Here is a 26,934-nt window from a genome sequence, read left to right on the forward strand (position 1 = left end):
ATATATTTTAAATAAATAAATAAATAAAAAGATTAAAAGGTGACTAAACAGATTAGAGCATCATAAACTGGGATGAAAATATTAGAATACCAATTATTTAAGAATTACAACAAAGTTGAGCTAAAAAAAAATTCTTAAATAAAAAGGATTGGAAGTTTAAAAGTAGGATAGGGTAGGGTAATCAACTTTAAAATATGGATCTAGTAACAAATTAAAATATGGAATGCAAGAGGTGCAAAATTAAATTAGAGCTAAAAGCATTCAAGAATGTATTAAAGCCAGAAGAGGTCAAGGGGGTGGGAGGGGAATAAGGGGACAAATGTAAAACTTTCAACAATAAAGATTTAGCCCTAGCTAGCTTGGCTCAGTGGATAGAGCGTCGGCCTGCAAACTGAAGGGTCATGGGTTCAGTTCCGCTCAAGGGCATATGCCTTAGTTGTGGGTTCGATCCTCAGTAGGGGGGGGGGGCATGCAGGAGGCAGCCGATCAATGATTCTTTATCATCATTGATGTTTCTATCTCTCTCTCCCTCTCCCTTCCTCTCTGAAATCAATAAAAAAATATATATATAAAAAGTAAAGATTTAGCAAAAGAATGGATTAAAGCCAAAAGGTGGCCAGAGGTAATTACCATTGGTGGGCATAATTTCTGTGTTTGCTGAACAAAGGTCCACTCAAAATCTCTTCAAAGTCCATATTAATAAGATTCTTTTTAAAAAATGAAAATTACTTCTCAGAATTGATCATGTAATTTGATCTATATATTATTTTTAAACCATAATTATCACAGTGAGAATCTTGTAGTAAAACTCTAAAGAAATAACCTAAGAATTTTTATATTGCATTGAAAGATATGGCAACATTAACAGCAAAAACAACGTAGAAGATACTTTTTTATCATAATAACTAGAGGCCTGGCGCACGAAATTCATGCATGGGTAGGGTTCCTAGGCCTGGCCAGTGATCAGGCACTATTGCGGCCTTCCGGCTGCCGGCCAGGGCTTTTCTTCCCCAGCTGCTGACTGCTGGCGAGGGCCTTCCTTCATTTCGCACTGCCCCCTGGTGTTCAGCGCATGTCATAGTGAGTGAGCAAACTCCTGGTTGAACTCCCGTGGGGACAAATTACATATTAGCCTTTTATATATACAGATATGACCCACCATCATTCTGGTCATAAGGGAGACTTATTTTTCCTCAGAGGGTGAGAGCCTGGGTTATAATTTAACTTTAAGAGTCTTCACTTAGTAAGGTAGTTGGCAGTAGGAGGATATTAGACTAAACTTTTTATTATTGTTAACTATGTAATTTTTCTCTTAGGTTAATTGGACTCCTGAGATTAACAAAGAACACTTGCTGCAAGGTCTGCTTCCTGATGTACAAGTACCAACATCTGTAAAAGATATGCGCTATTGCCAGGTTTCATTTCAGGATGATCATGTGTCTTTGGAAAGTGCATTTACAGTAAGGTTTGTGGACATATAACACGTGGAGATATTTCAAAATTCAGCATGTGGCAACAAAAATACTTTTCTCAAAAGCACTCATGTAAAATTTCTTTTTAATGTAGGAAATATCACAATTTCTGTGAAATATAGTAGGTTGTCTTTGGAAAAAAACCTCACTGGAGATAGTGATTAGTTTTTAATATCAGTATAGCCCTGTGCTTAATTAATTGGCCCTCTAGTATCTGTAAGTACCAAAACTTGCATTGAAAGAAAGTCTTCCTAGTGCAAGCAACAGTGAAACACCTGCAAAATGGAAGACACGGAAAGTATGAAATATACAACCTTATTAGTTAATGTATTGTTCAGAAGGAAATATTCCTTGGTTATTGATGAGTTTCAAAGCTGACTCCAACCAGACCCAATATATAGAACTGATAGAAAAGGGGAAGGGAGGTAAATATATTAAAAATCTCATCTTTCACCTTCGCCTGTCACTTCCTTGACCATCTCTTTTCTGGCAACCTCCTTCATTTCAAGCCTTCTACCCATTTTCATACTTTTCCAACACTTTAAATAGCTCCATAAAATTTTCAGGTGTACTACTTTCCAACTATAGTTAGATCTCTTAATGGTTATTCTTAACCTTCTTTTCTTCCTCAGTGCTCTCGTTATAATTTCTTTTTAATCCAGCATAGATACTATGATTTAACATTTATGTAATTTTTTTCTGTCAGTATTCTATACTCTTTGCAAGCTGCCTTTATTTACTCTTGGGTTATTTGGAGGGGAATTACTACATTTGAGTTTTAGAAAGTGAGTGATACATATATCTTTAGCATATTGTAACTACTTTAAATTTTTTGTACAATGAATGGTGTAACTAAAACCTTTTAACTTAACCAATTTCAGACCCCTACCTGATGAACCTAAACATCTAAAGTGTGAGTTGAAAGGAGCAAAAACAGTACAGATGGGCCAAGAGCTTCAAGGGGAAATAGGTTAGTATGTCCAGCGTTAAAAACAAAACAAAACACAAAAGCTTATATAATATGTATTTATATGTTCATGTTTTGACATATGTAATCTGAAAGGAAAGCTTTGGGTTTATATACAATTACTGGTTTAAAATCCATTGTCAGAAAAGATTGAAGTGTTTTCACTATTTTTGCCCTGGCTGACATACTGTGAAATTAATTTGGTAAAAAAATGTGTTGGAAAAAACGTTGGCTCATATCAGTGAATACATATTTATCCTATATTTTTCATATATCTAAAACAGTGATTTTCAACCTTTTTCTTCTTGTTTTACACATAAACTAATAGTCGTTATCTACCCTTTTTGCTCCAGAGCGACTTTTTAAAAAAAATCAGGTGCCTACACTTGTATGTCTGGTACCAAGAATTAATCAGATACAAACTTATTATGTAATTTGATTAATAAGAAGCAACTCTATTATATGAGCTCTATATTTATGGCTTAAGACAGGACATTCACACTGCACAGCTTTTGTTATGTTAGCCATTGTCATTTTTTAATTTGTCAATCTAAGGGAAAAGAGGTCAGTGTCCCTGACTAAATAGTCAGGTATTACATATTTTACAGATTCTTGTGGCACACCAGGGTGTCAGGTCACACTGGTTGAAAATCGCTGATCTAGATATGTAATACTAAATTATTTTCTTCAAATTTTTATGGTAAAAATCTGGTTAGCATCAGCATCATTTTAAATGAATTAACTCAAATGTATATATATTCTTGATGTTTTTGTTGTGATTGATTATAAGGTAAGTGAGTATAACTTTTTTATAAAAATACAAACAAGAACAAAGAGTGAGTTTTTAGGCATAATTTTATTAAAGTATGTAAGTGTATTTATAGATATTTGTGTCTTTTATTAAAAGATAACACTTTGAAATCAAACTTTCCTTTTAGTTGTAATAGTTACAGATCAGTATGGAAATCAGATTCAAGCATTTTCACCAAGTTCTTTATCTGCCTTGGGAATTGCTGGTATTGGACTTGATAGCTCACAGTTGAAAACTACCTTTCAGGTATGGCTGCTTTTCACTACAGTTGGCTAATGCCATTGGTTTACATGTGACAAAATTTGGGGGAAACTAAAATAAACTAAAAGAAATTTGATTTTAGTGTTTATAGCAAAAAAAAAATCATAAAAGAAATTATAAAACCTTTTTGTAATTAAAATTTTTGAACATATGCAAAATATAGATTAAATAGTATAAATAAATCCCATGCTCCCATCACTCAGCTTCAAGTCATTACTTCCCTCCTTATCATACCATTTTTGAAGCAAATTCTATACATCACATGATTTCACCTATAAGCACTTGGATATACATTTTAGGGCAGTTTTCATGCAGCTGTTTAAATCAGATTTCTAAGTGCTCACACTCTTTATTAAAGTAATTGTGAAACTTTACAACTGTGTAGTTAATTGAGATTAGTTTAAAATAAGAATTGTGGTACACTTATTTCAATTTAAAACAAGCAGACACAATGTATTCTAGAGAGATTAAAGACATATGTAGGGGGAAAGAGGTGTGGAAGTTAGACCTTCAGGGAACCTGCGAGAACAGAGTAGGTGAAAGAAGAGGAATTCTAAGGCCCAAGTAAAGTTGAGTCCATTTAGAGCACTCATTAGGGTTTTGGGGAGATTAATGTGGATTATTTTACAATGTCTTTTTACAGAAAATATTCTACAAACAGTTGTTTACAAACAAAGCATAAAATTTTAAGTCTAATTTTTAAAATATGAATTTGTGCTCAGTGGAAATTTAAGATGATGAAATCATTAAGAGTCAGTATTAAAATGCAAATACTACAGTATTCATGCCAGTGTGTAACTGGTTTATGTCATTCAATCACATTGTAAAAATTACAAGCTAGTTTTATTGATTTCCATTAATATGATGTGTTAGGTATTCTAAGTACCAGGACTTAGTGACAAATCAAAGCTTCTATCTTCTTAGAGATCACCTTGTAATTTGGAGAGCATGCAATAGGTAAGACATGACTGATAAGAAAAATAAATCATGGTAAAGGACTAGAGTGACATTATATTGATTGGTCAGGGAAGACCCCTCTAAATAAGATATCCTATATGCAAAAACAAACAAACAAAAGAAAAGACATATAGATATCTGGTAAAGAATGTTACAAACAGAGGGAAAGAGCAAGTGCAAAGGGAATTAGGCAAGCACCTGCTTGGCTATATGGGAACAGAAAGGAGACCATGTCAGTGTAAATAAGATAGGATTTAGACCAGTGGTTCTCAACCTGTGGGTCGCGACCCCTTTGGTGATTGAATGACCCTTTCACAGGGGTCGCCTAAGACCATCCTGCATATCAGATATTTACATTACGATTCATAACAGTAGCAACATTACAGTTATGAAATAGCAACGAAAATAATTTTATGGTTGGGTCACAACATGAGGAACTGTATTTAAAGGGCCAGAAGGTTGAGAACCACTGATTTAGACAAAGTAAGATAAAAGTACATAGCCAGATTTTTAGATCTCTCCTTTACAAAAAAATTCAGTTTCTCCTCTGAAGGAAATGAAATTCATGGTATGCCAATGTTGACATGTGTGCAAGTTATTTGCGATTGTTTTACCCAGAAGCACATCTTCCTATCTTCTCAATGTACTTTTTTCCTCACTAGGAAAATACACAGAGTATAAGTGTAAGAGGCATCAAATTTATTCCAGGTCCTCCTGGAAATAAGGATCTTTGTTTTACTTGGCGTGAGTTTTCTGACTTTATTCGAGTACAGCTAATTTCTGGACCACCAGCTAAACTTCTCCTTATAGACTGGCCAGAATTAAAGGAGGTAAGTAACTTCCTGTCTTGATTGAAAGAATTTAATATCACATGGCTTATTTCTTTCAGCTTGTCAGTGGATCAAAACAGATATATTTTGTTGTTAAAGGAACAACAGATAACAATAGGAACGGTTAAAGGACAGCAGAAGGACAAAATAATACGATTCTTTATACTTTATTTAATTCATTACTGTGTCCTTGTTTGTTAAAAAACAGTATAATAATTCAAATCCTAAATATGTTATATTTTCAAACACCCATAAAAGTGAAAATAGTATAATGAAACTCTTACTGCTTTTTGCCAGTTTTGTTTCATTCTCTCTCACTGACTTAAAAAAATGTTTTTATTGGAGTTTTAAAACATATTTCAGATATTAAGTCATTATATCCATAAAAACTTAAGTATATCTTCCTGTGCAAGTAGTTAAACCTTAAAATCTATTTCTGCAAATGCCTGTCAAATCTGTTACTTTTGTTGAGCTTTTACTAAATTTTTAGAATTGTAATATTGAAATGTTTAGATTCTGGCATTTACTTATGGTATAGCAAGGCACCTTTTGGTATGATAGCTTACATTTTTTTCTAAAGGAAAATGAACTCATATGACTACGGTAGTAGATAAAATTTACTTCTAAAGAAGCAGATCATTTAAGAAGAGTTTACATGCCTGTGCCCTAGTTTGAGATTGTCCTTTTTTTTTTTTAAATCCTGAGAATTTTTTCCATTGATTTTTTTAGAGAGAGTGGAGGGGAGGGAGGAGGCAGAGAGAGAGAGAGAAACATCAGTGTGCGAGAGACACATTGATTGGTTGCCTCCTGCATGTGCCCTGACGTTTTATTGAATTATTAATCATTTCTATGAGGATCATTGGTAATATAATTGACTTTTAAAATTTTATTTTAATTGATGAAAGAAACCATTTGTGAGTAGAACAGAGATAGACTTTATGATGATTTTATAAGTATACAAATAGTAATGATATTGTTTGACACATATTTAGTGCTTCTTAAAATATTTATATGTGTATCAGTTTGTTCCAGTAATTAATGGAAAAGAATTACAGCATCCTCTCATTGTTCAACTTTGTGATCAGTGGGATAATCCAGCACCTGTACCACTGGTTAAAATAAATATCATAAAAGCTAACAATTTAAAGGTAAGTTTTAAATGTCCTTAAATAATTTTCACTTAAAATTTTCGATTTCATTCTTATAATAATGTCTTTAGGTGTCACATTTCTTTTTTTTAAATGTAGTCTTACATAACATAACGTCTATACTTAAAGATTTTTATCAATTTAAAGATTTTTCATAATCATTTTATGGAAATAAAGTTTGTATCTTACAAGTACTGTAAGAAGTTAGCAGCGTTCTTCAGTTATGACCTGTTTGAGTATTTATTGTGTAACTAGAGGCCCGGTGCATGAAAATTCATGCTCTGGAGGGGGGAGTCCCTCAGCCCGGCCTGCCCCCTCTCATAGTCCAGGAGCCCTCAGGCGCAGGAGGCACCTGGCGATAAGAGGAAGGCGACACCCACATCACACCTCTGCTGCTGCCACTGCCAGCAGCGCAAGCCTTGGCCGGCCCTGGTTCCCTGAGCCTTGGGCAGCCACCATCCAAGGTTTGCCTGCGCCTCGGGCCCACCCTGAGCGGCTGGGCAGCCAACATCCGAGGCTTGCCTGTGCCTTGGGCCGGCCCTGGGGGGCTGAGGGTGGGTCCTGCCACACTGTGCCTGCCACCCCCTGCCCCCAGCGGGGCTGAAAGGACTGAGGGACTCCAGCGGGGCTGAGGGGATGGGCGCCACCATCTTGTGGCTATGGGCCCTGCCATCTTTGTGATGGTGTGATGGTCAATTTGCATAGTCCCTCTTTATTAGGATACTAATATTTGGATTTTGGATTAGGATGAATAGATAACACTGACAAGGTGTGACTGAAGGGCAGATATAATGACCCGCAGTATGAGTTAAGGAACAGGTATTGGGGAAACTTACAAAATGAGGATAAGCAAAAAAAGTCATGATAGGTACCTACCAGGGCCTAGGCATAGCTGCTAAAACTACCCTGGGTTGTTCTAGGGTATGGGGCAGTCATGTACATGGCCTTGTAATATTTGGGGGCAAACATAGTGCTGGATATTAGGAAGTCAAATATTAAGTATTCTTACCTAAATATTGGGATAACCAACTGCTTAGAATCTACTAGGGACTTTGAATGCTTGGTGCAAAGTTGGAGGCCCTTCTATGAGGGGAAAAGCAAGAAGTTGCCAGTCTCTTACAAAGTTGTGTTTTGACACAATCCCTCCTATTGGCTGAAGGGAATTAATTTGCTCCAGCAAGGTTGTTACCAGGCAACACAGACAGTTCCTGAGGTAATATTCACCCAGACTTGAATTTTATAATCTTAGTGAATGAAAACAGTTGATAATATGTAAATACACAGTTCCTTGAAATTAATCTATCAGTTCAATAAGAACCCCAATAGGGATTTACCAGGACCTAAAAAGTTGATCTTAAAGGACATACAGGACTTGTTTTCAATCCTCACATATAAGAGAGCCATGGCTGGTGATTGAATTAGTTGGAGAGTCATCCCCTATGCAAAAAGCATATCATTGGGTGAGGATTAAAAAGAAAAAGACATACAGCATTTTAAAGTGCCGAGAATGGCTTGTGATCCACATGAACTTGTTTTCATAGTAAAGTAATCAGGGTTAAAATAATCTGTCAAAAAGATGATATTTCTGCTATGCAATCAGAAATAGACTTGCTTCTCTGGCTTAGCAATAAGGATTTAGGGCCTATTTTGAGAAAAATGGGTTGAGAGATAAGGGATCAAAGGATAAATGTGACAGGTAAAAATATAGGACTTTATTCTATCATTTCACTTACTCATCATTTTTGCTGCTCCAACTGTTGCTTTTTTTTTTCTTCATCTACTATACTAGTAGTTATCCTATCTTTAGGTTCCATTAAGCAGAAATAAGTATTAGGTTTTAGGAGTGTGGTTTGTTTCTAAGAGGGTTAAACAGTCATTATTTTCTATCCCAAATAAGAATATGACTCTAGTTACTAGATAAAAATGCTGACAGACTTTTCTAACCAATTATTAGGAAATGTGGCAACTGATTCTTAATCACCTGAAAGTAGAAGCTTGGTTATCACTATGAAGGTAGTATTGCAACAAAGATTTAGAAGCACATTTGACAGACATAAAGATAACGATGAGCCTTGGCTGGTGTAGCTTAGTTGGTTGGAGCATTGTCCTATACACCAAAAGGTGGTGCGTTCAATTCCTGGTTAGGGCTCATACCCAGGTTTTGGGTCCCATCTCCAGTCAGGGCAAGTATGGGAGGCAGCCTGTTGATGTTTCTTGCATCAGTGTCTCTCTCTCTCTCTCCTTCTCTCTTTCCCTTCTTTCCTCCCTCTGAAATCAATGAAAAAAGGATATCCTTGGGTGAGGGAGAAAAAAAGATAAAAGATGAAGTAACAGTGGACATAGTATTATGATGCCTTGAATTATGTGTGTGTGTGTGTGTGTGTGTATTTATGTTTATTTCTCCCATGCCATTCCCCAGAACCCGTTTTGTAATATACAGTATTTGTGAAATTAGAAAGTTGTAGGTTTTAGAAGGGTATGCAACTGTAACTTTTAAATTAGTAATAGAGAAATTGAATTTCATCTCTAGAATTTTCTAATTATTTTATTTTGTTTTATTTTTAGCTCACGCCTTCAAACCAACAGTATAAAACAGATGAAAGGGGCAGGGCTAATTTGGGATTGTTCAGTGTTTATGCCCCTAGGTAAGAACTGAGAGTTTAATGGTTATTAGTATTATACAGACTGTTTTTTCTTATTATTTGCTGAAGTTAAGAGTAATAAACTGTCCTGGCCGGTGTAGCTCAATGGTTAGAGTGTCAGCCCAACCACTGCAGGGTCACAGGTTCAATTCCTTGTCAATGGCATATACCTGAGTTGCAGGTTTGATCCCTGGCCTCTGTTGGGGCACCTGGGGGAGGCAGCCAATCAATGTGTCTCTCTCACATCGATATTTCTCTCTCCTTCTCTTCTTCCCTCCTTCCCTCAACTCTCTTCCAAACTCTAAAATCAATAGAAAAAATATCCTCTGGCGAGGAATTAAAAAGAAAAGAGTAATAAACTAGCCTTCTATTTAGTGTTAGGTGATACTAAATGAGCAAGAGTAGTTTCCTAAATGAGTTAAACTATGTATAAATTCTCAGAATTTTTAGATTATAACTAATGTAATTTGAATCCTTTCCCCCATTTTTTCCTTTTTAGAGGAAAACATACTATGCAGGTGAAAGCCATCCATAACAGGAATACCATAGAAGGACCTATAATTAAGTTAATGATTCTTCCAGACCCTGAAAAACCCGTTCGTCTCAATGTTAAATATGACAAAGATACTTTATTTTTAGCAGGGGGTACTTTCACTGGTGAGTAATTCACAGTTTTAAAATAAATTTGTAATGATAATTTGCCTTTCACATTAGTGGAATAAAGTACAGTAGGTCCTCGGGTTATGTCAGAGACCCGAAATTTTCACCATAAGTAGGAACCCACCTACATAAGCACCTACGTCACTCACATGGAGCACATAAACAGCAGTAATGAAGTGAAACAGTAAAAAAAAAATTTAAAAGATAACAATTCCTGACCTTGTAGTAAATAAATAATAAAAAAACATAAAACACGTATGTCCATACGTCGAAATGACGGAACTTTTTTTTATATAAAAAATAAATGGGAGATGGTGATGTAACCACAAAACAATGTACATCGAGTCCGACGTAACCCGAGGACTGCCTGTATTTATTCTAGGTACTTAGCATGATAAAGAAAGCAAGTATGTAATAGCCTTTTAAATGACACAGAAAGTACATTTGACTTAGCTATATGTCTTTTGTCACCTCTGTATCCTGCATTCTTTTAATGGTACATAACAAACTGAAAGTTCATACATAAACTGATAGCCTCAGGTAATTCAGTTTGCAAAAGAAATATAAACAGCTAAATGGCAAGAACTGTCAGGGCTCTACTAAATGTATTGTAGTACCAACTTAAAATAAAACCAGATTGTTTAACTTAATTTGGAAGGAAATACATCACATCAGAATTTATGATTAAAGATACTTCAGAACAACAAACATTACTAAATACCTCCTATGTCTAGGCACTATACTTGGCTCTTAGTTCCAATAATGAATATGACAGTTTTCAATGAGTTTAGCCTAATGTAGGAGACAGTCAAGTAAGCAAATAATTTCATTGTAATCTAGCAGGTACCAAATCAATAGGAAATAGTATTTGCTTCATACAGGTAATTTTCTTGAAGACTTGTTTCCTTGAAGGGATGAGTTCCTGTACATAAATACAATTATTAAAAATTGTTAATTTTTTAATGTAAATTTTTTGGTCTGCTTCTTGTAACTACTTACGTTACATATATACATTGTCTTTATACTCAAGTGTTTTAAATGTTTGGGGAGATAAGACCTATTTTCTGTGATTAAAAAAGGAACAGATGTCAAATGGCTGGTACAGATGATAAACATAGGGGAATATTATGTGTAATAATTTAGCTGATGTATCCTATTAAAAATCATAAAAGAAAGTAAACATTGTATTCTTGGAATACACAAAGCATATGATTTTATGACCAACTGCCCAAATTTCTAGGTTGCTTAATATCCACAGTCTAACCTTTTTGGTCTTGCATGATAGAACTTACAGCATGGCAGACTATGAAAATAAGACAAGGGACTATTATTAGCAAAGATGTATGTGTAGATTTCTGGGAACGACTTAGCACCAGAGTTGTCTGTCATGATTAATAAGTTTTATAGACAAACTAGAGGCCCGGTGCACAAAATTCGTGCACTGGGCAGTGGGGGGGGGGATGGGGCCGGGGGGGGGGGTGGTTGTCCCTCAGCCCAGCCTGCACCCTCTCCAATCTGGAACCCCCTTGGGGATGTCTGACTGCCAGTTTAGGCCCGATCCCACAGGGCCTAAAGCGGCAGTCGGACATCCCTCTCACAATCCAGGACTGCTTGCTCCCAACCGCTTGCCTGCCTGCCTGATTGCCCCTAACCGCTTCTGCTTGCCAGCCTGATCACCCCCTTACCACTCCCCTGCCAGCCTGATTGACGCCTAACTGCTCCCCTGCTGGCCTGATTGCCCCCAACTGCCCTCCCCTGCCAGCCATCTTTGAGGCCATGGCAGTCAATTATCATATTCCCTCATTGGCTGTGGGCACCATCATCTTTGAGGGCATGGCAATTAGCATATTCCCTCTTTATTGGCTGTGGGTGCTGCCATCTTTGTGGGTGGGGAAGTCAGTTAGCATATTCCCTCCTTATTGGCTGTGGGCACCTCCATCTTTGTGATGGTGTAAGGGTCAATTACCATATTCCCTCTTTATTAGATAGGATTATTGGAGAATGCTGATTAAAGAATAGTGTTATTTTCTTCATCAGAATTTTATTAACAATTTGTATGCTTTGACATACAGGCATACCTTGTTTTATTGAGTCTCTGAGATACTGATTTTTTACAAATTGAAGTTTTTGGCAACCCTGTGTTGAGCAAGTCTGTAGGCACCATTTTTCCAACAGGCTAATTAAAAGTCTGTACATTGTTTTTTTAGACATAATGCTATTGCATATTTAAACTACAGTATAGTGCAAACATAACTTTTATATTCATTGGGAAAGCAAAACAAAGTATGGTAACTTGCTTTATTATAGTGGTCTAGAACCAAACTTAAAATATCTCGAGGTATGCCTGTACAGTAAGTGTTCACTTAACATCGTTGATAGGTTCTGTGACTTTAAGTGAAACGACATATAACAAAACCAATTTTACTATAGGCTAATTTATATAAACCAGAGTTAAGTTCCTGTGACATCATTATAATAAACAACGTTTAAACCAAACAATGTTATTTGAGGACCTGCTATGCAATTAGCCAAATTCATTAGTTGAACTAGAAAGAAAACAAATTTTTTAATGTTCCTCATGACAGATTTTATGATTACTGTTATTTCTGAAGATGATAGCATCATTAAAAATATTAATCCAGCACGTATTACCATGAAAATGTGGAAGCACTCTAACAATGGGAACCGACCACCAGCAAATGTGAGTCATGGAAAGCATTTTAGAAGTTATAAATAGTTTTTACATTTATCTTAAAATTAAATGTAATTTAAGTGAAAATGCAATATGTATATACTGAAGAGCTAGAAATTAACCCACTCCATCACTTGGGATTTAAAAATATATCAGAATATTTCAAAATTGTGTTGATGCTACTGAAAAAGGACAGCCTATATTGTGATAGTTCTAAAACTTTAAGATACTTTCTTTACACAATAAAATTATCTTGTCTAAAGGACAGTGGCACAAAGTAAAAAGCATAATATCACTAAGATAGTATAGAAAATGAAATAGTAGAGAAATATGATTGATAAACTTACTTGTTAGAGAAGGGGGATAGAGTGGTAAGAACAGTTTGAGGATTTAAAGCAACATAGTCCAATGAAAATATGTCACATGATATTTCCTATTCCTAGTAGCAACATTAAAGTGTAAAAAGAAATAGTAAGATTAAGGTTAATGTAGTTTTAACCTACTATATCGAAAATTATCTTACCAAGTCTTTGAATTTGGTTTGTATTTTATGCTTACACCACATCTCAATTTGCACCACCATATTTCAAGTGCTCAGTAACCAGATGTGGCTGTTGGCTGCCATACCTTATACTATATCAGAAGGTCCCTGTTGGGTTCCAGCCTCAGCAGGTCCAGGGATTCCCAAAGGTGTGGACAGAGTTGGCGAAGAAGGAAGGACGCGGAGGCAGTGTTCAGTTGATCAGCATAGCCAGGTTCTCTAGCCAGGTTCAGTCTTTATTGTCCTGTTACATCTGTATTTATACCAGTTGATTTTAATCCTATCCATTCTATTCCAAAGGTTAGGGCGTTTGTTATCTCCATTCCAAAGTCACTACTCTATTGTTCTGTTAAACTACAAGGAAGTAACTGAAAGAGATTATCCTAAGTGATTGTTCGTAGTTAAAGTGATTAATTACCCGCCTGGCACTTAGTTAAGGGGTTTTATTCCCTTCCTTAGTCCTGTTAATCCCTTACTCGAGGGAAAAATCCCCACCTGGGGAAACAACCTTTCTTGGAGAGGTGACCTTGGTTAAAACACATAATGCTAAGAAGGGGAGCAAACATATTAAGAACAGTATGCCATATACGCCAGGTCCCTTGAAACATATGCTGTGCAGATGTTTCTTCCCTGCAGAGACTGTGTCAGGCAGCAAGGATGGACCGGCTTCCGGCAGGTCCCAATTTAACAATGCCTTTCATGGCTTATGATTCATTTTAATTATCTGTTTAGGAAATCGACTTCCTTAATTGACACCATCAGTCCCATCAAGCAGCTATTACCTTAAACTGTATCACCAACAAAGAGATCTATGTGCCCTTTAATAATGTCTTTCCATTGTGGCTAATCTCATATTGTGTCTTATATACATTGTAAAGATATATACATATAGGTATGTGCCTGTGTATTTATAAATTCAGATGTGATTTGCATTCACATTTAGTAAAGGTAATATACTAGTAACTTTTCATCCTAAGTATACTATGTTAAATGTTTGTGATTTCTCTCTCCCCTGTCCTCTTCTCTCTTCTCTTTCTAGGCAGAAACATTTAGTTGTAATAAAATAAAAGGTAATGACAAGGAAGATGGCTGCTTCTACTTCAGGTATTTTTCAAGTCATTTCATATTTTTATGCATACTTTGTTACTTTGCCTGCCCAACTAGAGAAAAAAAAATTTGTGATTGAATAAAAATTAATACTCTCTTATTTTTTGCCAATAAGTTTTTTGAGAATATGTGTTTTAACTGTTTGTAAGCTTTGTAAAATGGCTTGGTGAAAGATTGTTGTGATATTTATATGTATATATGTTTTCAGAATTATCAAAGCCATCAGGAGAAGAATCACACTATATTGTCAGACTACTTTATAATATCTTACTCTATAGGAGATTTCTATAATCTTACAGTTACGATCTTAGAAAGTTAAAAAAAAGGCTGGACTATTTTTTTTACCGTTAAAGTACATATTACTTTGAGGTGTTGCTTCTGCATTCTGAACCTCTATTTTGAAATCTGAAAAATAATTTTGAGTAGGCTATGTCTAAGGTTTTGTTTATCTATTTTTAATAAGTGTTTTTTTTTTAGATTTTTAAGAAAAGGATAGTGGCACAAAGTAAAAAGCATTATATCACTAAAAGATAGTATAGAAAATGAGATAAATTATCTTGTTTCTTTAAATGTATTAGTCCTTAAGTCATGTAGAAACCAAAAAATGCAGTTACAAACCATTGTTAAAATAATGCTAACATTTATAATTGCTTCTGTATTTACCTTTATTGAGATCTTTATTTCTCCATGGAGCTTCATGTTACTGTCTGCTCAGATACACTTAATTTTATCATAATGTATTATCATCACTTTTAGGTATTTGTGGATTTGTTTTGCTAATATTTTGTTTGGGATTTTTCCATCTACATTAATGAATTTTCTTTAGTACATATTCATGTTCAAGTTTGATGTCTAGGTCATGTATGCCTCACAAAAATAACTGGAAGAAGTGGTTCCTAATTCTTGATTTATTCTATGGGAAGGTCTTGTTGAATAGTGTCATACTAGTATTTATGTATATACATGAATAATTTTAGGAACAATCACAAATCTTTTTATATTGTGTTTTTATTACTTATTTGATCAAGATATTTTCTAATTTTCATTGTGATTTCATTTTCTCTCCAAGTTTATTCAGAAATATAGTGTTTCATTCCTAAATGTGGAATTTTCTTATTTTTTTGTTTTGTTACTGATTTCTAGTTTAATTCCACTTTGGTCAGAGAACCGACCCCATATAATTTCAATTCTTTGAAATTGATTGAAAGTTGTTTTTGTAATATGTGTCACTTTTGTAAATATTCCATGTGTGCTACAAAATAATGTATACTGCATTTGAAGCACAATGTTTTTTATATTAATTAGTTCAAAATTTGCTATAATTTTTTTGTCTGTGTTTTCTAGCAGTGAGTATGAGTGTGGGTTCCTCTGTTTTCCCTCTTAGTTCTATTCTATCATTGATTGCTTATATATTTTAAGGCTATCTTATTTACATAGAGACTTAGATTATATATTCCTGGCATATTGAATCAGTTATTACAAAGTATTTGTCTTTTTACTCTAGTAATGTTTTCGTCTTGAGATCTACTTTGGTAATAGTACAGCAACTTTCTTTATGATTGACATGCAAAGCCATCTTAGGAATCGTGATAGTGTTTGCATAAAATATCTTTTTTTTCATTACTTTTGTATCTCTATTTTAAGAGTCTGACAGTATGGTTGTTTTTTAAAATAATGTCTTTTAACTGAAAAGTTTAGAGATTACATGTAATTATCAAAACACATGCTTTTAAATCTGTGATCTTACTGTTTATTATTGATCCTACTATTTTTTTTTCTTTTTTAAGTGTTTTTGTTATTTTCTACTCCTTATTAAGTTGGTAGTTATACATTCTTAGTATTCTCTAAGTTTTTTGGTTTTTTTTGTTTTAGATTACAACATGCATATTTGACATACCAATGGGTAATGACAATTTGCATTTTATAACTTCTTAGACAATGCATGAATCTTTTTTGTTTGTTTGTTTTAAGAAAAAGAGGAAGGGAGAGAGAAAAACATTGATGTGAGAGAGAAACATCGATCGGTTGCCTCCTGCAAGCATCGAAACCAGGGATCAAACCACAACCATGGTATGTGCCCTGCCACCTTTTGGTGTATGGGACAATGCTCCAACCAACTGAGCTACACTGGCCAGGGCGACAGTGCATGAAACTTAGAAGCTTAAACTCCATTTTCCCTCTCCCATTTACATACATGCTTTTGTTGTTGTGTATGTTAAACCTATCAAGGCATTATTTTATATAGTCAGTGGTCAATTCTATTGACTAATTTATTTATCCTTTCTGTTAACCTTCAACTCGGCTTCCATCTGGGATCATTTTCTATCTGGGGAACTTCCTTTACTATTTTCTTCTAGTGTACTTTTGCTAGTGATGTGTTATCTCATTTTTGCCTAAAAAATATTTTTTCCACTCATATTTGAAGGATATTTTTCCTGTATATGGTATTTTAGGTTGGCAGTTTCATTCTTGCCATCATTCACTACCCCATTATTTCTATTGAGAAGTTACCTGACAGTCTTATTGTTGTTATCTTAAAAAGTAATCATTTTCTCCTGTTCTTTGGTTTTGAGTTTTGTTTTCAGAAGTTTTACTGTAACAATGCCTGTGTGTAGATTTCTTTTTATTTGTCCTGCTTAGTTTTCATGGGCTTTCATTTTGTGGTCTTGGTTCAATTTTGAAAAATTGTAAACTATTACTTCATCATATATGCATCTGCCTCCCTTTTCCTCTTCTTCTGGCAACTCTTAATTACATTCACATTAGTCTTTCTCCGGGTATTCTCTGTTTCTTACCCTCTTTGCCATTCTTTTGTTTCTCTTCATTCTCAATATTTTATTCTGAACTACCTTCAACTAACTAATCTCTATTCAGTGGTTTCTAATTTGCTATTTAATCCATCTTTGAATTAGCAGTTTCTGTTTGGTATTTTCATATTTAGTTCTCTTTTGGGATTCTCAATCTTTTGTATGTGTTTTTAACCCTGAGTAGTAACCAAAGCCTGTCTGGAGTGTCTCTGGATTTGTTTTATTTGTTTCTGTTGGTTCCCATTCTAGTTTTTTGGCCTATTCATGTATCTGATTGTTTCTTTTCTGAGGTTTGTGTTTTGTTTTTATAATACATTTTATTTATGAATATTTATAGAAATAATTTGAAGTCTCAGATGATATCTTTCTCCAGGTAGGGTTTACATTTGCTTCTGTTCATAGTTTGGGCCACTAGCAGTCTATTACCATTTCAGTACAGTTTCAGAGGTTGAGATGATTCAAAGCTGAGTTGCTTTTCCATTGGGAGCTTATCTGTTTTAGGTCCACCTGTTTCTTAGGTGCACTGCTCCCAAGAGTAAAGCAGCCTTAAATATGAAACTCACCTCTTAGGATTTCCATGCTATTATTTCATCCTGTTGAGTTATTTTTCACGTTTTACTTGTTATCTCTCAAACATTTTAAAGCAAATGTCTTTAAATATAGTTATCTTCATCAGGAAGGGTAGATCTGCCATTTGAAAGCAGTATTCTGTTTTATTATTACTGTAACTTTATTAGGTATTTATCTCTCTTAAGTCATCTTAGAGAAAGATTAAATAATTTTCTCCAAGGTTATATATATGTTATAGTGCTGGGATTTCAATTCACATACATATTCAAAGTCTGTGTATTCTTTGCTACATTATGCCAGAATTTTTAGATTATATATGACATGCAAACATTATTGTAGAGATCATAATCCATATTGTACATGCCAGGCAAAGTATACCATAGAATGTCACTTATATTTTCACTAGGGGCCCGGTGCACGAAATTCGTGCACTGGGTGTGTGGGAGGGGGAGTGTCCCTCAGCCCAGCCTGCCCCCTCTCACATACTGGGAGCCCTCAGACATTGACCCCTATCACCCTCCAATCGCAGGATCGGCCCCTTGCCCAGACCTGACGCCTCTGACAGAGGTGTCAGGCCTGGGCAGGGGACCCCCAGACCCCTCCGATTGCTGGCTCTGCCCCTTGCCCAGGCCTGATGCCTCAGCCAGAGGCGTAGACCCCCATCACCCTCTGATCGCCTGATCAGCCCCTTGCCCAGGCCTGACGCCTCCACCAGAGGCATAGACCCCCATCACCCTCCGATCACCTGATCGGCCCCTTGCCCAGGCCTGACGCCTCCGCCAGAGGTGTCAGGCTTGGACAGGGGACCCCCATCTCCCCCCGATCACTGGCTCTGGCCCCCGCCCAGGCCTGAGGCCTCTGGCCCAGGAATCATGCCTGGGCAGGGGACTCCCATCTCCCTCTGATCGCTTGCTCCACCCCCCGCCCAAGCCTGACGCCTCTGACCCAGGCTTCAGGCCTGGGCAAGGGGACCATCATATCCCCCCAATCCCTGGCTCCGCCCCCCACCCAGGCCTGATGCCTCGGCCAGAGGAGTTGACCCTCATCACCCTCCGATCACCAATCACCAGATCGGCCCCTTGACCAGGCCTGAGGCCTCCGGCAGAGGTGTCAGGCCTGGGCAGGGGACCCCCAGCTCCCCGCGGTTGCAGGCTCCGCCCCTCCCCAGGCCTAACGCCTCTGGCTGAGGCGTCCGGCTCGGGCAGCGGGGACCCGCAACTGCAGCGGCCCCGCGATCGTGGGCTCCGCTTTAGGCCCAGGCAAAGGACCCCTAGCTCCCGGGACTGCCAGCTTCAACCGTGTCCAGCTCCCATCGCTGGCTCCACCCCTACTTCCTGCTATCACTGGCCAGGGCGGCAAAGGCGCCTGATACTCCGATCATGGCTGGGGGGCAGGGCAAAGGCGGCCCCAGGGCCGCCTTTGCCCTGCCCCCCAGCTCTTAGCTCCCCCCTGGGTTTCCGATCACTGTCAGTGGCAGGGGGCTTCTTCCTGCTTTCCCTTTTGCCTCCCTGCATTGTGCCTACATATGCAAATTAACCGCCATCTTGTTGGCAGTTAACTGCCAATCTTAGTTGGCAGTTAACTGCCAATCATAGTTGGCAGTTAATTTGCATATAGCCCTGATTAGCCAATGAAAAGGGTATCGTCGTACGCCAATTACCATTTTTCTCTTTTAGTAGTGTAGATTGTAATTAAGTGTGATCAAAACAGGCTAGGAAGTGTACCTCGTAGTAGGCACTAAATTCTTTATTGGTAATTAAATCACAGTAAATGCCTTGGAAAGTTAAGTATCCTATATAATAAAAGCCTAATATACAAATCGACTGAATGGCGGAATGACCAGTCGGCAGGGGGCGGCAGGACTGGCGAGTGGGCAGCATCAGGTCAGCCAAGGCAGGTGCCAGCGGGCAGAGGGAGGGGACGGTGATTGGGGGAGGGGGGCAGAACGGTGGCAGTGGAGCGATGGGGGGGGGGGCGACCATTCCCCGGCGGGTGCCATCCCCTGATCGGCCTGCGGGTTGCCTCCCACAGAGGGAGGCCAGACTGCAGCTTAGGCCCGCTCCCCTCATCGGCCATCCCCTCTGGTCTGCGAGAGGGTACAGGTCGGGCTGAGGGATCCCGCCCCTCCCCCCAGTTTAAAATATAAAATATAAAAGCAACATACACAGATCAGCAGGATAGCCTGTAATTTTGAAATATAAAACTTTGAGTTAGAAATTTATTATGTAGAATTGAAGCAAAATTCTCTTCACATATAATTCGGCACTTTTTATGTTAATTATTTTATGAACTTTATATTCCTATTTTTTCAACTTTGCCACACTCAGAGCCTGGTTTCTAGATGTTTTATGGAAAGAATGTCCAGGGAAAGAGGGATCTGGAATTAAAGCTAATATTGCAGGAAATATTTGCTGATGTAAACTAATGTAAAAGTAATTCTCTTTTTATGCATTTTCTTTTTGAGGAAGGAACAGAAATGTTGATGTTGTGAATTCCCCATTATTTAAAAGTTGTGAATAATTTTATCTCTTTCTTTCTAATTTAGGGATAAAGCAATTCCTCATAAAGTGGGGACATATTGTATCCAGTTTGGTTTTATGATGGATAAAGCACTTATTCTTAACAGTGAACAGGTTTGCTTACTCTCTTTTTATACCATAGTTAGCTTTACATTTTCTTGCTTAATTTAAGAAAGAAATGTTTTGTTTTAAAGTGAATTAATTATTGGATGCAAGTGAATTAATTACTGGATGCAAAATATAAATAATGCCATTTTCAGAAATATTAGAATAGAATGCATTTAAATGATATTAATTAATAGGATCTGCTGCTGAAGTTACTTTTTCCATCTCTTTATATGTCAAAGACTCAGTTAATAATCATTTTAGTGTATATCATGGTAAGGTTGCTATCAATCATATGTGAAAATTTTTCAATTAATAACTTTTCACATGCTAGAATCTATATATATAAAAGCCTAAGTGACCATTCGACCTATCTACCATTTGATCATTGGACCGGTAGCTGTCACGTGCACTGACCACAGGGGGCAGACGCTCAGTGCACAGTCATGGAAACATGGAACAGACAAATGAATCTCAAAGGAAAAGTGAGGAAGGCAGGAAGAGATTAACCAAAGATCTTACATGTATACTGGTGGGACCCCTCAGCCTGGCCTGTGGGCATTGGGCTGAAACTGGCCTGGTGCACGGATTTGTGCACCGGTGGGGCACCTCCACCTGGCCTGCGGGGATCAGGCCCAAACCGGCAGTTTGGCATCCCCTGAGGGGTCCCAGATTGCAAGAGGGCGCAGGCCAGGCCAACGGACCGCACCGGTGCACGAATCTGTGCACTGGGCCTCTAGTTATAGATAATGAGGTTTAAGTAGTTTTAACATATGTCATCTCCATTCAATAAATGGTAGTGTATCAAATTTTTAAAAACGACCTGTATTTTTAGATGTCTGTAAATTTATTCTTAAATAGTTAAATTGAAAAATGAATCTTTGATACACATTTTTATCCTCAGTTTTTAAAAGTTAATTTAAATCATTTTGAGAGATTAATGACAGTACATGTTTAAAAGTAACATTTCATTTAGTATATGCTATCATTTCTTCTCTTACTCTTAAATTCTCAGCTATTAATATATATTGTTAATTGAAATTCTTCTTTTGTTTTGAAAGATTATAATTGATGTTCAACCTAATCAGCCTATGAAGTTAGTACCTAAAATTCAGCCAGCCACACCAGCTGTTTCAAATGTTCATTCAGTTGCCAATAGGACCCTGGTCAAAGATTTACATCTTATTATCACGGTAATGTTTATTTACTTCCAAAATTGCATTGGGTAGCAAGAATTCTTTCTGATTTTCAGTGTGTAAAACAGTTATTATAGAATCAGATTTTGATCATTCAGTTTTAGGTTATAAGGAAAATTTGTTTAGATAAATGAAATACAAACATCTCTGACTAGAAATAGAGAATGCATACATAGTACATAAAATATATCCAGATATACTAAGTAGAACTGACTCAAAAATGCAAAAACCTGCCTACCTCTCAATATATCACCTTTATATCTCCTATTTCATATATGTATTAAATACGCGTTGAGTAGATTCCACAATATACATTTCATTGAGGGGAGAGAAAGAGGTAATTAATTATTTTTAAGAGAGCTGCTCTGATAACTGATCATAGTGAGCTCCTCCTCAGAGCTTTTGATTACCTGGAGACTAAGCAGCAATAGAATTGCTGTGAATATTAACAAAAACAAGTAAAATACAGTGGTGGGACCTCACCTTTATGGAAAATTTTGCAGATAAGGTACTTAATTTCTTTCAGTTTATTTTCCTATTTTAGACAAGTAGGTTGTTCTTAACTTCTCTGCCCCAGATCAATAGATGTTAAAAGTACATAACAAGATGACATTTTAAAATGGGAGCTCTTAAAAAGAAAGTTAGGAGCCATTGTATTAGTTGGAAACTGCTGGTTTTTCTTGGTTTCTGGGATTATTTTCTGCCCATGGATCACTTAATCTGAGAATTGAATTCTGTGCTTAGAGTGAAGAATCAGGATAATTTAATATTTTTCATTTTTATTTGCACATGTCCTTCACTGGGTTTAGTTTTCTTACAAGTTCTTCTAATTAGTTATTTTCCATTATTTACTTTAAGGATGACTTCAACAATCAGACTGGACTTGATTTGGTTGGCACTGTAATAGCTACCATCAAAGGTTCTAATGAGGAAGATACTGATACACCACTCTTTATCGGGAAAGTTAGAACACTTGAATTCCCTTTTGTAAAAGGTTCCGCTAACATCACGGTAATTTTTACGTCTTTTGGTAGTTGAGATTTCTGTATTTTTAGCCTCAGTGATAATATATTTATGTTTCATTGAAAAGCTATTATTCTGTGGATAGAAACAATGAAACATAGCTCGGGTAAAATGTATACATATCTTAGAAAAATTTAATAAATCAACTTATCTTTGTATTTTTTCTCCCAAAAGGGAAATAATTTTAGTTATAGAAAATACACAGTGCAAAAACTCAATAATAATCATTATATTATCACCCTCTGGATATGATGATTAACAATTTAGTGTATAACCTCCAGAGTTTTCATATATACACTAACATTGTATGGATACTCTGTGTGTATATGATTTATATACTTGGGGTAGTGTGTATGTGAAATTATAGAACATTGCTTTTATAAAAGTGTTTTCTACTTTAACACATCTTTGGTATATTTCTTTATCAATAAGTATAAACCTAGATTATTGATGATCACTTATTTGATTAACCCTAAGTGAAAATTTAGTTTCTTTCCAAAGCTTGTTTTATCAGCAGTGCTTCCATCAACTTCTATGTATATCCTTTTTTACATATATCTGATTATCTCCATAAGAAATTGGTAGAAGGTTAGAGACTAGGCCTTTTGGTAGTTATTGCCTATTGCTCCTCAGTTTATATTCCCACCAGAAGTATGTGTACATCCTTATAATATTACCAACCCTGAATATGAAGTTTTTAAAATTCTAACCAAGTTTCCTCTATTTAAAAATATATAAATTTTCTTTGTTACTAGTAAGGTTGAACATTTTTCATATTTGTGATCTTTGTAGGATTGTTCCTCAACTCTTTTTCTTTGGAATGTTCATCATTTTCTTAATTTTATATTAAAGATATTAATGCTCTTTTGTATATAAATACTTTTCCTGAGTTTGTCTTTTATTGGTGGCTTTGTTTATATTGGGGCAGGAGGGAAGATTATATTTGCAGTGCTAGCTGTAGTATTCTTATGCACTTAATTTTTTGTCTGAATTTTATTTTTATCCTTTTTTTCAAATTCATCAACTAAATTTTTTGGTATCATTTATTTAATAATTCTTCCTGTACCAGTAAATTTGAAGTGTCAACCTTTTTGTCAGTGTTTATTTTTATATGTAGACCAATGCTAATACCACTTTTTTAAAAATTATACTTAGCATATGACATATCAGGTGTACAACATATCATCCTGTTTTAATAACATTAGGCTTATAATCAGGGAGTCTGCTAGCTTGCATCTCGCCTACAGTAGACATGTCAGTTGATTTGTCAATGAAGTACCTAGTTTCCAACATTAAAAGATTTGGAATTTTTACATAAAGATAAGCATTTCTGATTTATTTGGAGAATTCTACAAACACAGCAATACTGAGCCAAGATTCTCTTAGGGCAGCGGGACTTTCCATTCAGTTCTATTTATGCCACTTCTTTTCATTTCTTGACATTGAGAGCAAGTGTCAGCTGATACTTATATTTACACTTGTTCTTTTATTTTTATTTCAGTGGAGAGTAAAGTGAAATTTTCTTGTACCCTCACAAAAATGAGGTAATGAAAGCCACATGTTGAAAAACAAAGGGGCGAGATACGTTGAACTTCAAAGTAGGTTTGTTTTAGAAGAATACAGCTAGTCCACTTTACTTATTCCCTATTTACACATGTCCTGTTTCCTTGGCCCCCCTATAGGCTTTTCAAATCACTAACCCCACTGTACACATTTCTGAGGTTGGGATGATGACATAAGCTATTCCCCTATAATTATATACAGAATCTAAGCTTCATGTCACACATATAAATTTCCACTAGAGGTTCTTAATATCACACTAAATAAGCAGAAAACTCAGTTCCTGCTTGGCTTCTGACCCATCTACTGATTTAGTAGGTCTGGGGCAGGACTCTGTAATTTGATTTGTAATAAGCAAGTGATTGTTATCACTAGGGACATGTAGGAAACACTGACCCAGTGTACAACCAGTATTTGTTAATGTTACACATTTGTTTGTAAAGAACCTGTATTGCTTTCTTTAAAGTTATTATCTGAATATATAATTTTTTAAGGTTGTTAACCTGTTATTCAAAGTCTCTATATTATTTGCCTACTTGATCTGGACATTTCTGAAAGAGGTGTCTAAGTTTCATTCTGCTATGCATTTGTCTATCATATTCTAAATTTCCGTTTGTACGTGGATTCAGTTTGGGACTCTTCAGTTCTCTTCCTTTCTGTTATTCTGTATATGCTTTTTTTTTTTAAATCTGTACATCAGAGATTAAACTAAAACTTTGAAATAGGAAATTGTCCTTAAACAAGACATGAAGGAGAGGTTTTGTTTTTTTAACTATATAGAGAGTTAAAACTTTATATACCATAAACATATCTTAGAAATAAAAGAACAATGGTAATATGTTGATAATTATTGATACTGAATGATGCCATATAGAGATTCATTATATGGTTGTTTAATAAAGTTGTAAAGATAAGTTGGGTAGAAATATTGCTATGTATGTATGGCTGTGTGTGTATTACTATATATATGTATAACAGTATTTCTACATATAAGGCAAGATTAATATGTTAAACATATTTTTTAAACCTCCTTAAAAACAATTCCTGCAAATCAAAGAAAAAAGACAATCTAGTGGACAAACAAGTGACCCAAGAATATGAATTAATGGAATAGAAAGTATAAATGACAAGTAAACATGACTTCAATGCCAAATGCTGATTGAAGCAATAATGGCTAATTGCTTTTAATCCATCTTTTTAGAAAGAAAAAAAAAACTTGATTGATAGTGTGTTGGCCAGCATCAGGAGAGCTAGATATGTTTAAACACTAATGGCAAGAGGATAAATTGATATTGCCTTTTTTAAAGGAAATTTGATACTACCTATTAACCTGTTTTAATGAGTCATATTTCTTGTTACCTATTCTAAAGAACACAAAAAGTAGTAGTAAAAAATATTTTCTTTGCTGTGTTCTACATAATAGCTAATTTTAAAAAATAAAGTAGATGTTCATCATTCAGTGAAAGAATATTATAGTGTAGTATATCTGCCCTATGCATAAATTTTAAAATTAGTATCTAGTCATTCACTGGAATTGATCAACAAATCAAATTCTGAAAGCAAATTGCTGAAGTATAAAGTATATGCTATTTTTAAATGCAAGTAGTGTTTTATTTTTATTTGTGTTTATATTCATGTAAATACACTGAAAACATCTTTCAGAAACTAAGTGGGATTAGGGATCAGTTAAATGGTTTTGTATTCTATATTCTAAAAATTTTTCACTATAATTTGTAATTTTATTTTGTGGATTGTTCTACAGTGTTCTATTGATTTACATTTTTTAAAATTCTACTTCTCCATGATTCGTATTATTGTAGTCTAAAACACAAAACAGCTAGCATCTGTTTCCTGTAAGACTATGGAAAAATCCTTTATTATATAAATGTTTATATTTGCATTATTTACTAGTTGTATGCTGTCTTAAACTAAAGTATACCAAAGGTTTTTGTGTGTGTGTGTGAATTAATGAAGAAAATACAATTTTTATAAAAAATAAATCTTCAGAGCTTTTTTCAGGACCTCCTGTTCAGTCACCTGGGACTGGTGGGTCTACTTTCATGGTAACAGCTGTAACGTAAACTCAGCTTTGGGCTTTGGGCATTTTTTGTGTGGTTGTTTTTATAACTTTCATACCATCAACTGTTTTATACTGCTTCAACTTAAAAGGTTTGAATCAGGAAGATATTTTCTAAGGTCTAAAAGAAAAGATACTTTTTCTTATTATAATTTTCCATTGTATATGTTTTTGCATAATCATTTACTGATAAGATCATTTTGCTTTTAAACCAATATCAAAATGTAAAATGTTTAATGAATCTTAAGGATGGGTCAGTGTTAAAATTTACCACTTACTGGGGAACAGCACAATAAAATGTTTATACGTTGACAAATATCTTTTTAATTTTTTTTGTTACTGTTTTTTTATTTACTCAGAGTCTAGTGCTGGCAGAAAATAGTCCTGGAAAGGATAGTACTGAATATCTTATTAAATTTGAGCTTCAGCTACCAGATTTATCAAGAACATTAGAATCATATAGTCTACCATTTATGTTTTCTAATGGTAAGTTTCTAGGAAAATAGAGGATTAAACTCTTATGTTTGTGTTACTTTATCATCTTGATTTGCTTTCCATTAATATTGTGCTTATTAATTATCTAGTCATGTTATGAAATATTTAAAAGTCACAATTTTTAATTGAATTAAATTTCTGAATATTTCTTTTTAGATGTTAAGAAGCAGCAACAAATGCTAGCATTTGCAAAACAAAAGGATGAATTATCTCAATCTATTGAAATGTATAGAACTGTATTTGAAACCAGCAAACAGCTTATTGATGAAATGAAGTGTAAGTCATTTTGTATTCAAAGGTAATAAAAAATATGCTTTAGGGAGTGATGAAGCAGAAGGTTGAGACCATGAGCTAAGCACTGTCTACTTTCCTAAACTACAAGTAAACTGCAGAACACTGCAGAAAGGTGGTAATAATGGTTTACACTATTCCTCATTTGAGCTACTTAAGATGAAATATTTCTTTACTTCAAGTGAATTTATATCCTGTTTACC

The 26,934-nt window shown here is 35.5% G+C and overlaps 1 protein-coding gene across 4 annotated transcripts in view; it reads left to right on the top strand.

The window, feature by feature from the left end:
* Positions 1-26,934, top strand: part of SMCHD1 (structural maintenance of chromosomes flexible hinge domain containing 1) — a 153,818-nt gene that overhangs the window by 89,738 nt on the left and 37,146 nt on the right. For 3 of the 4 annotated variants that reach the window (XR_009454146.1, XM_059706536.1, XM_059706534.1), the window contains 14 exons: positions 1,317-1,465; positions 2,354-2,442; positions 3,378-3,496; positions 5,131-5,298; positions 6,321-6,446; positions 9,012-9,091; positions 9,588-9,745; positions 12,334-12,449; positions 14,021-14,085; positions 20,011-20,098; positions 21,151-21,282; positions 22,144-22,296; positions 26,305-26,431; positions 26,597-26,716. Coding sequence is in view for 3 of the 4 variants with exons in the window: in XM_059706536.1 (XP_059562519.1) it covers positions 1,317-1,465; positions 2,354-2,442; positions 3,378-3,496; positions 5,131-5,298; positions 6,321-6,446; positions 9,012-9,091; positions 9,588-9,745; positions 12,334-12,449; positions 14,021-14,085; positions 20,011-20,098; positions 21,151-21,282; positions 22,144-22,296; positions 26,305-26,431; positions 26,597-26,716 (1,690 nt within the window). In the remaining variant the exon portion in view is untranslated. The remainder of the gene's footprint in view (positions 1-1,316; positions 1,466-2,353; positions 2,443-3,377; positions 3,497-5,130; positions 5,299-6,320; positions 6,447-9,011; positions 9,092-9,587; positions 9,746-12,333; positions 12,450-14,020; positions 14,086-20,010; positions 20,099-21,150; positions 21,283-22,143; positions 22,297-26,304; positions 26,432-26,596; positions 26,717-26,934) is intronic. The other variant, XM_059706537.1, reaches the window with a different exon arrangement.

The sequence above is a fragment of the Myotis daubentonii genome, chromosome 8, assembly GCF_963259705.1.
Source record: "Myotis daubentonii chromosome 8, mMyoDau2.1, whole genome shotgun sequence".
Classification (NCBI taxonomy): Eukaryota; Metazoa; Chordata; class Mammalia; order Chiroptera; family Vespertilionidae; genus Myotis; species Myotis daubentonii.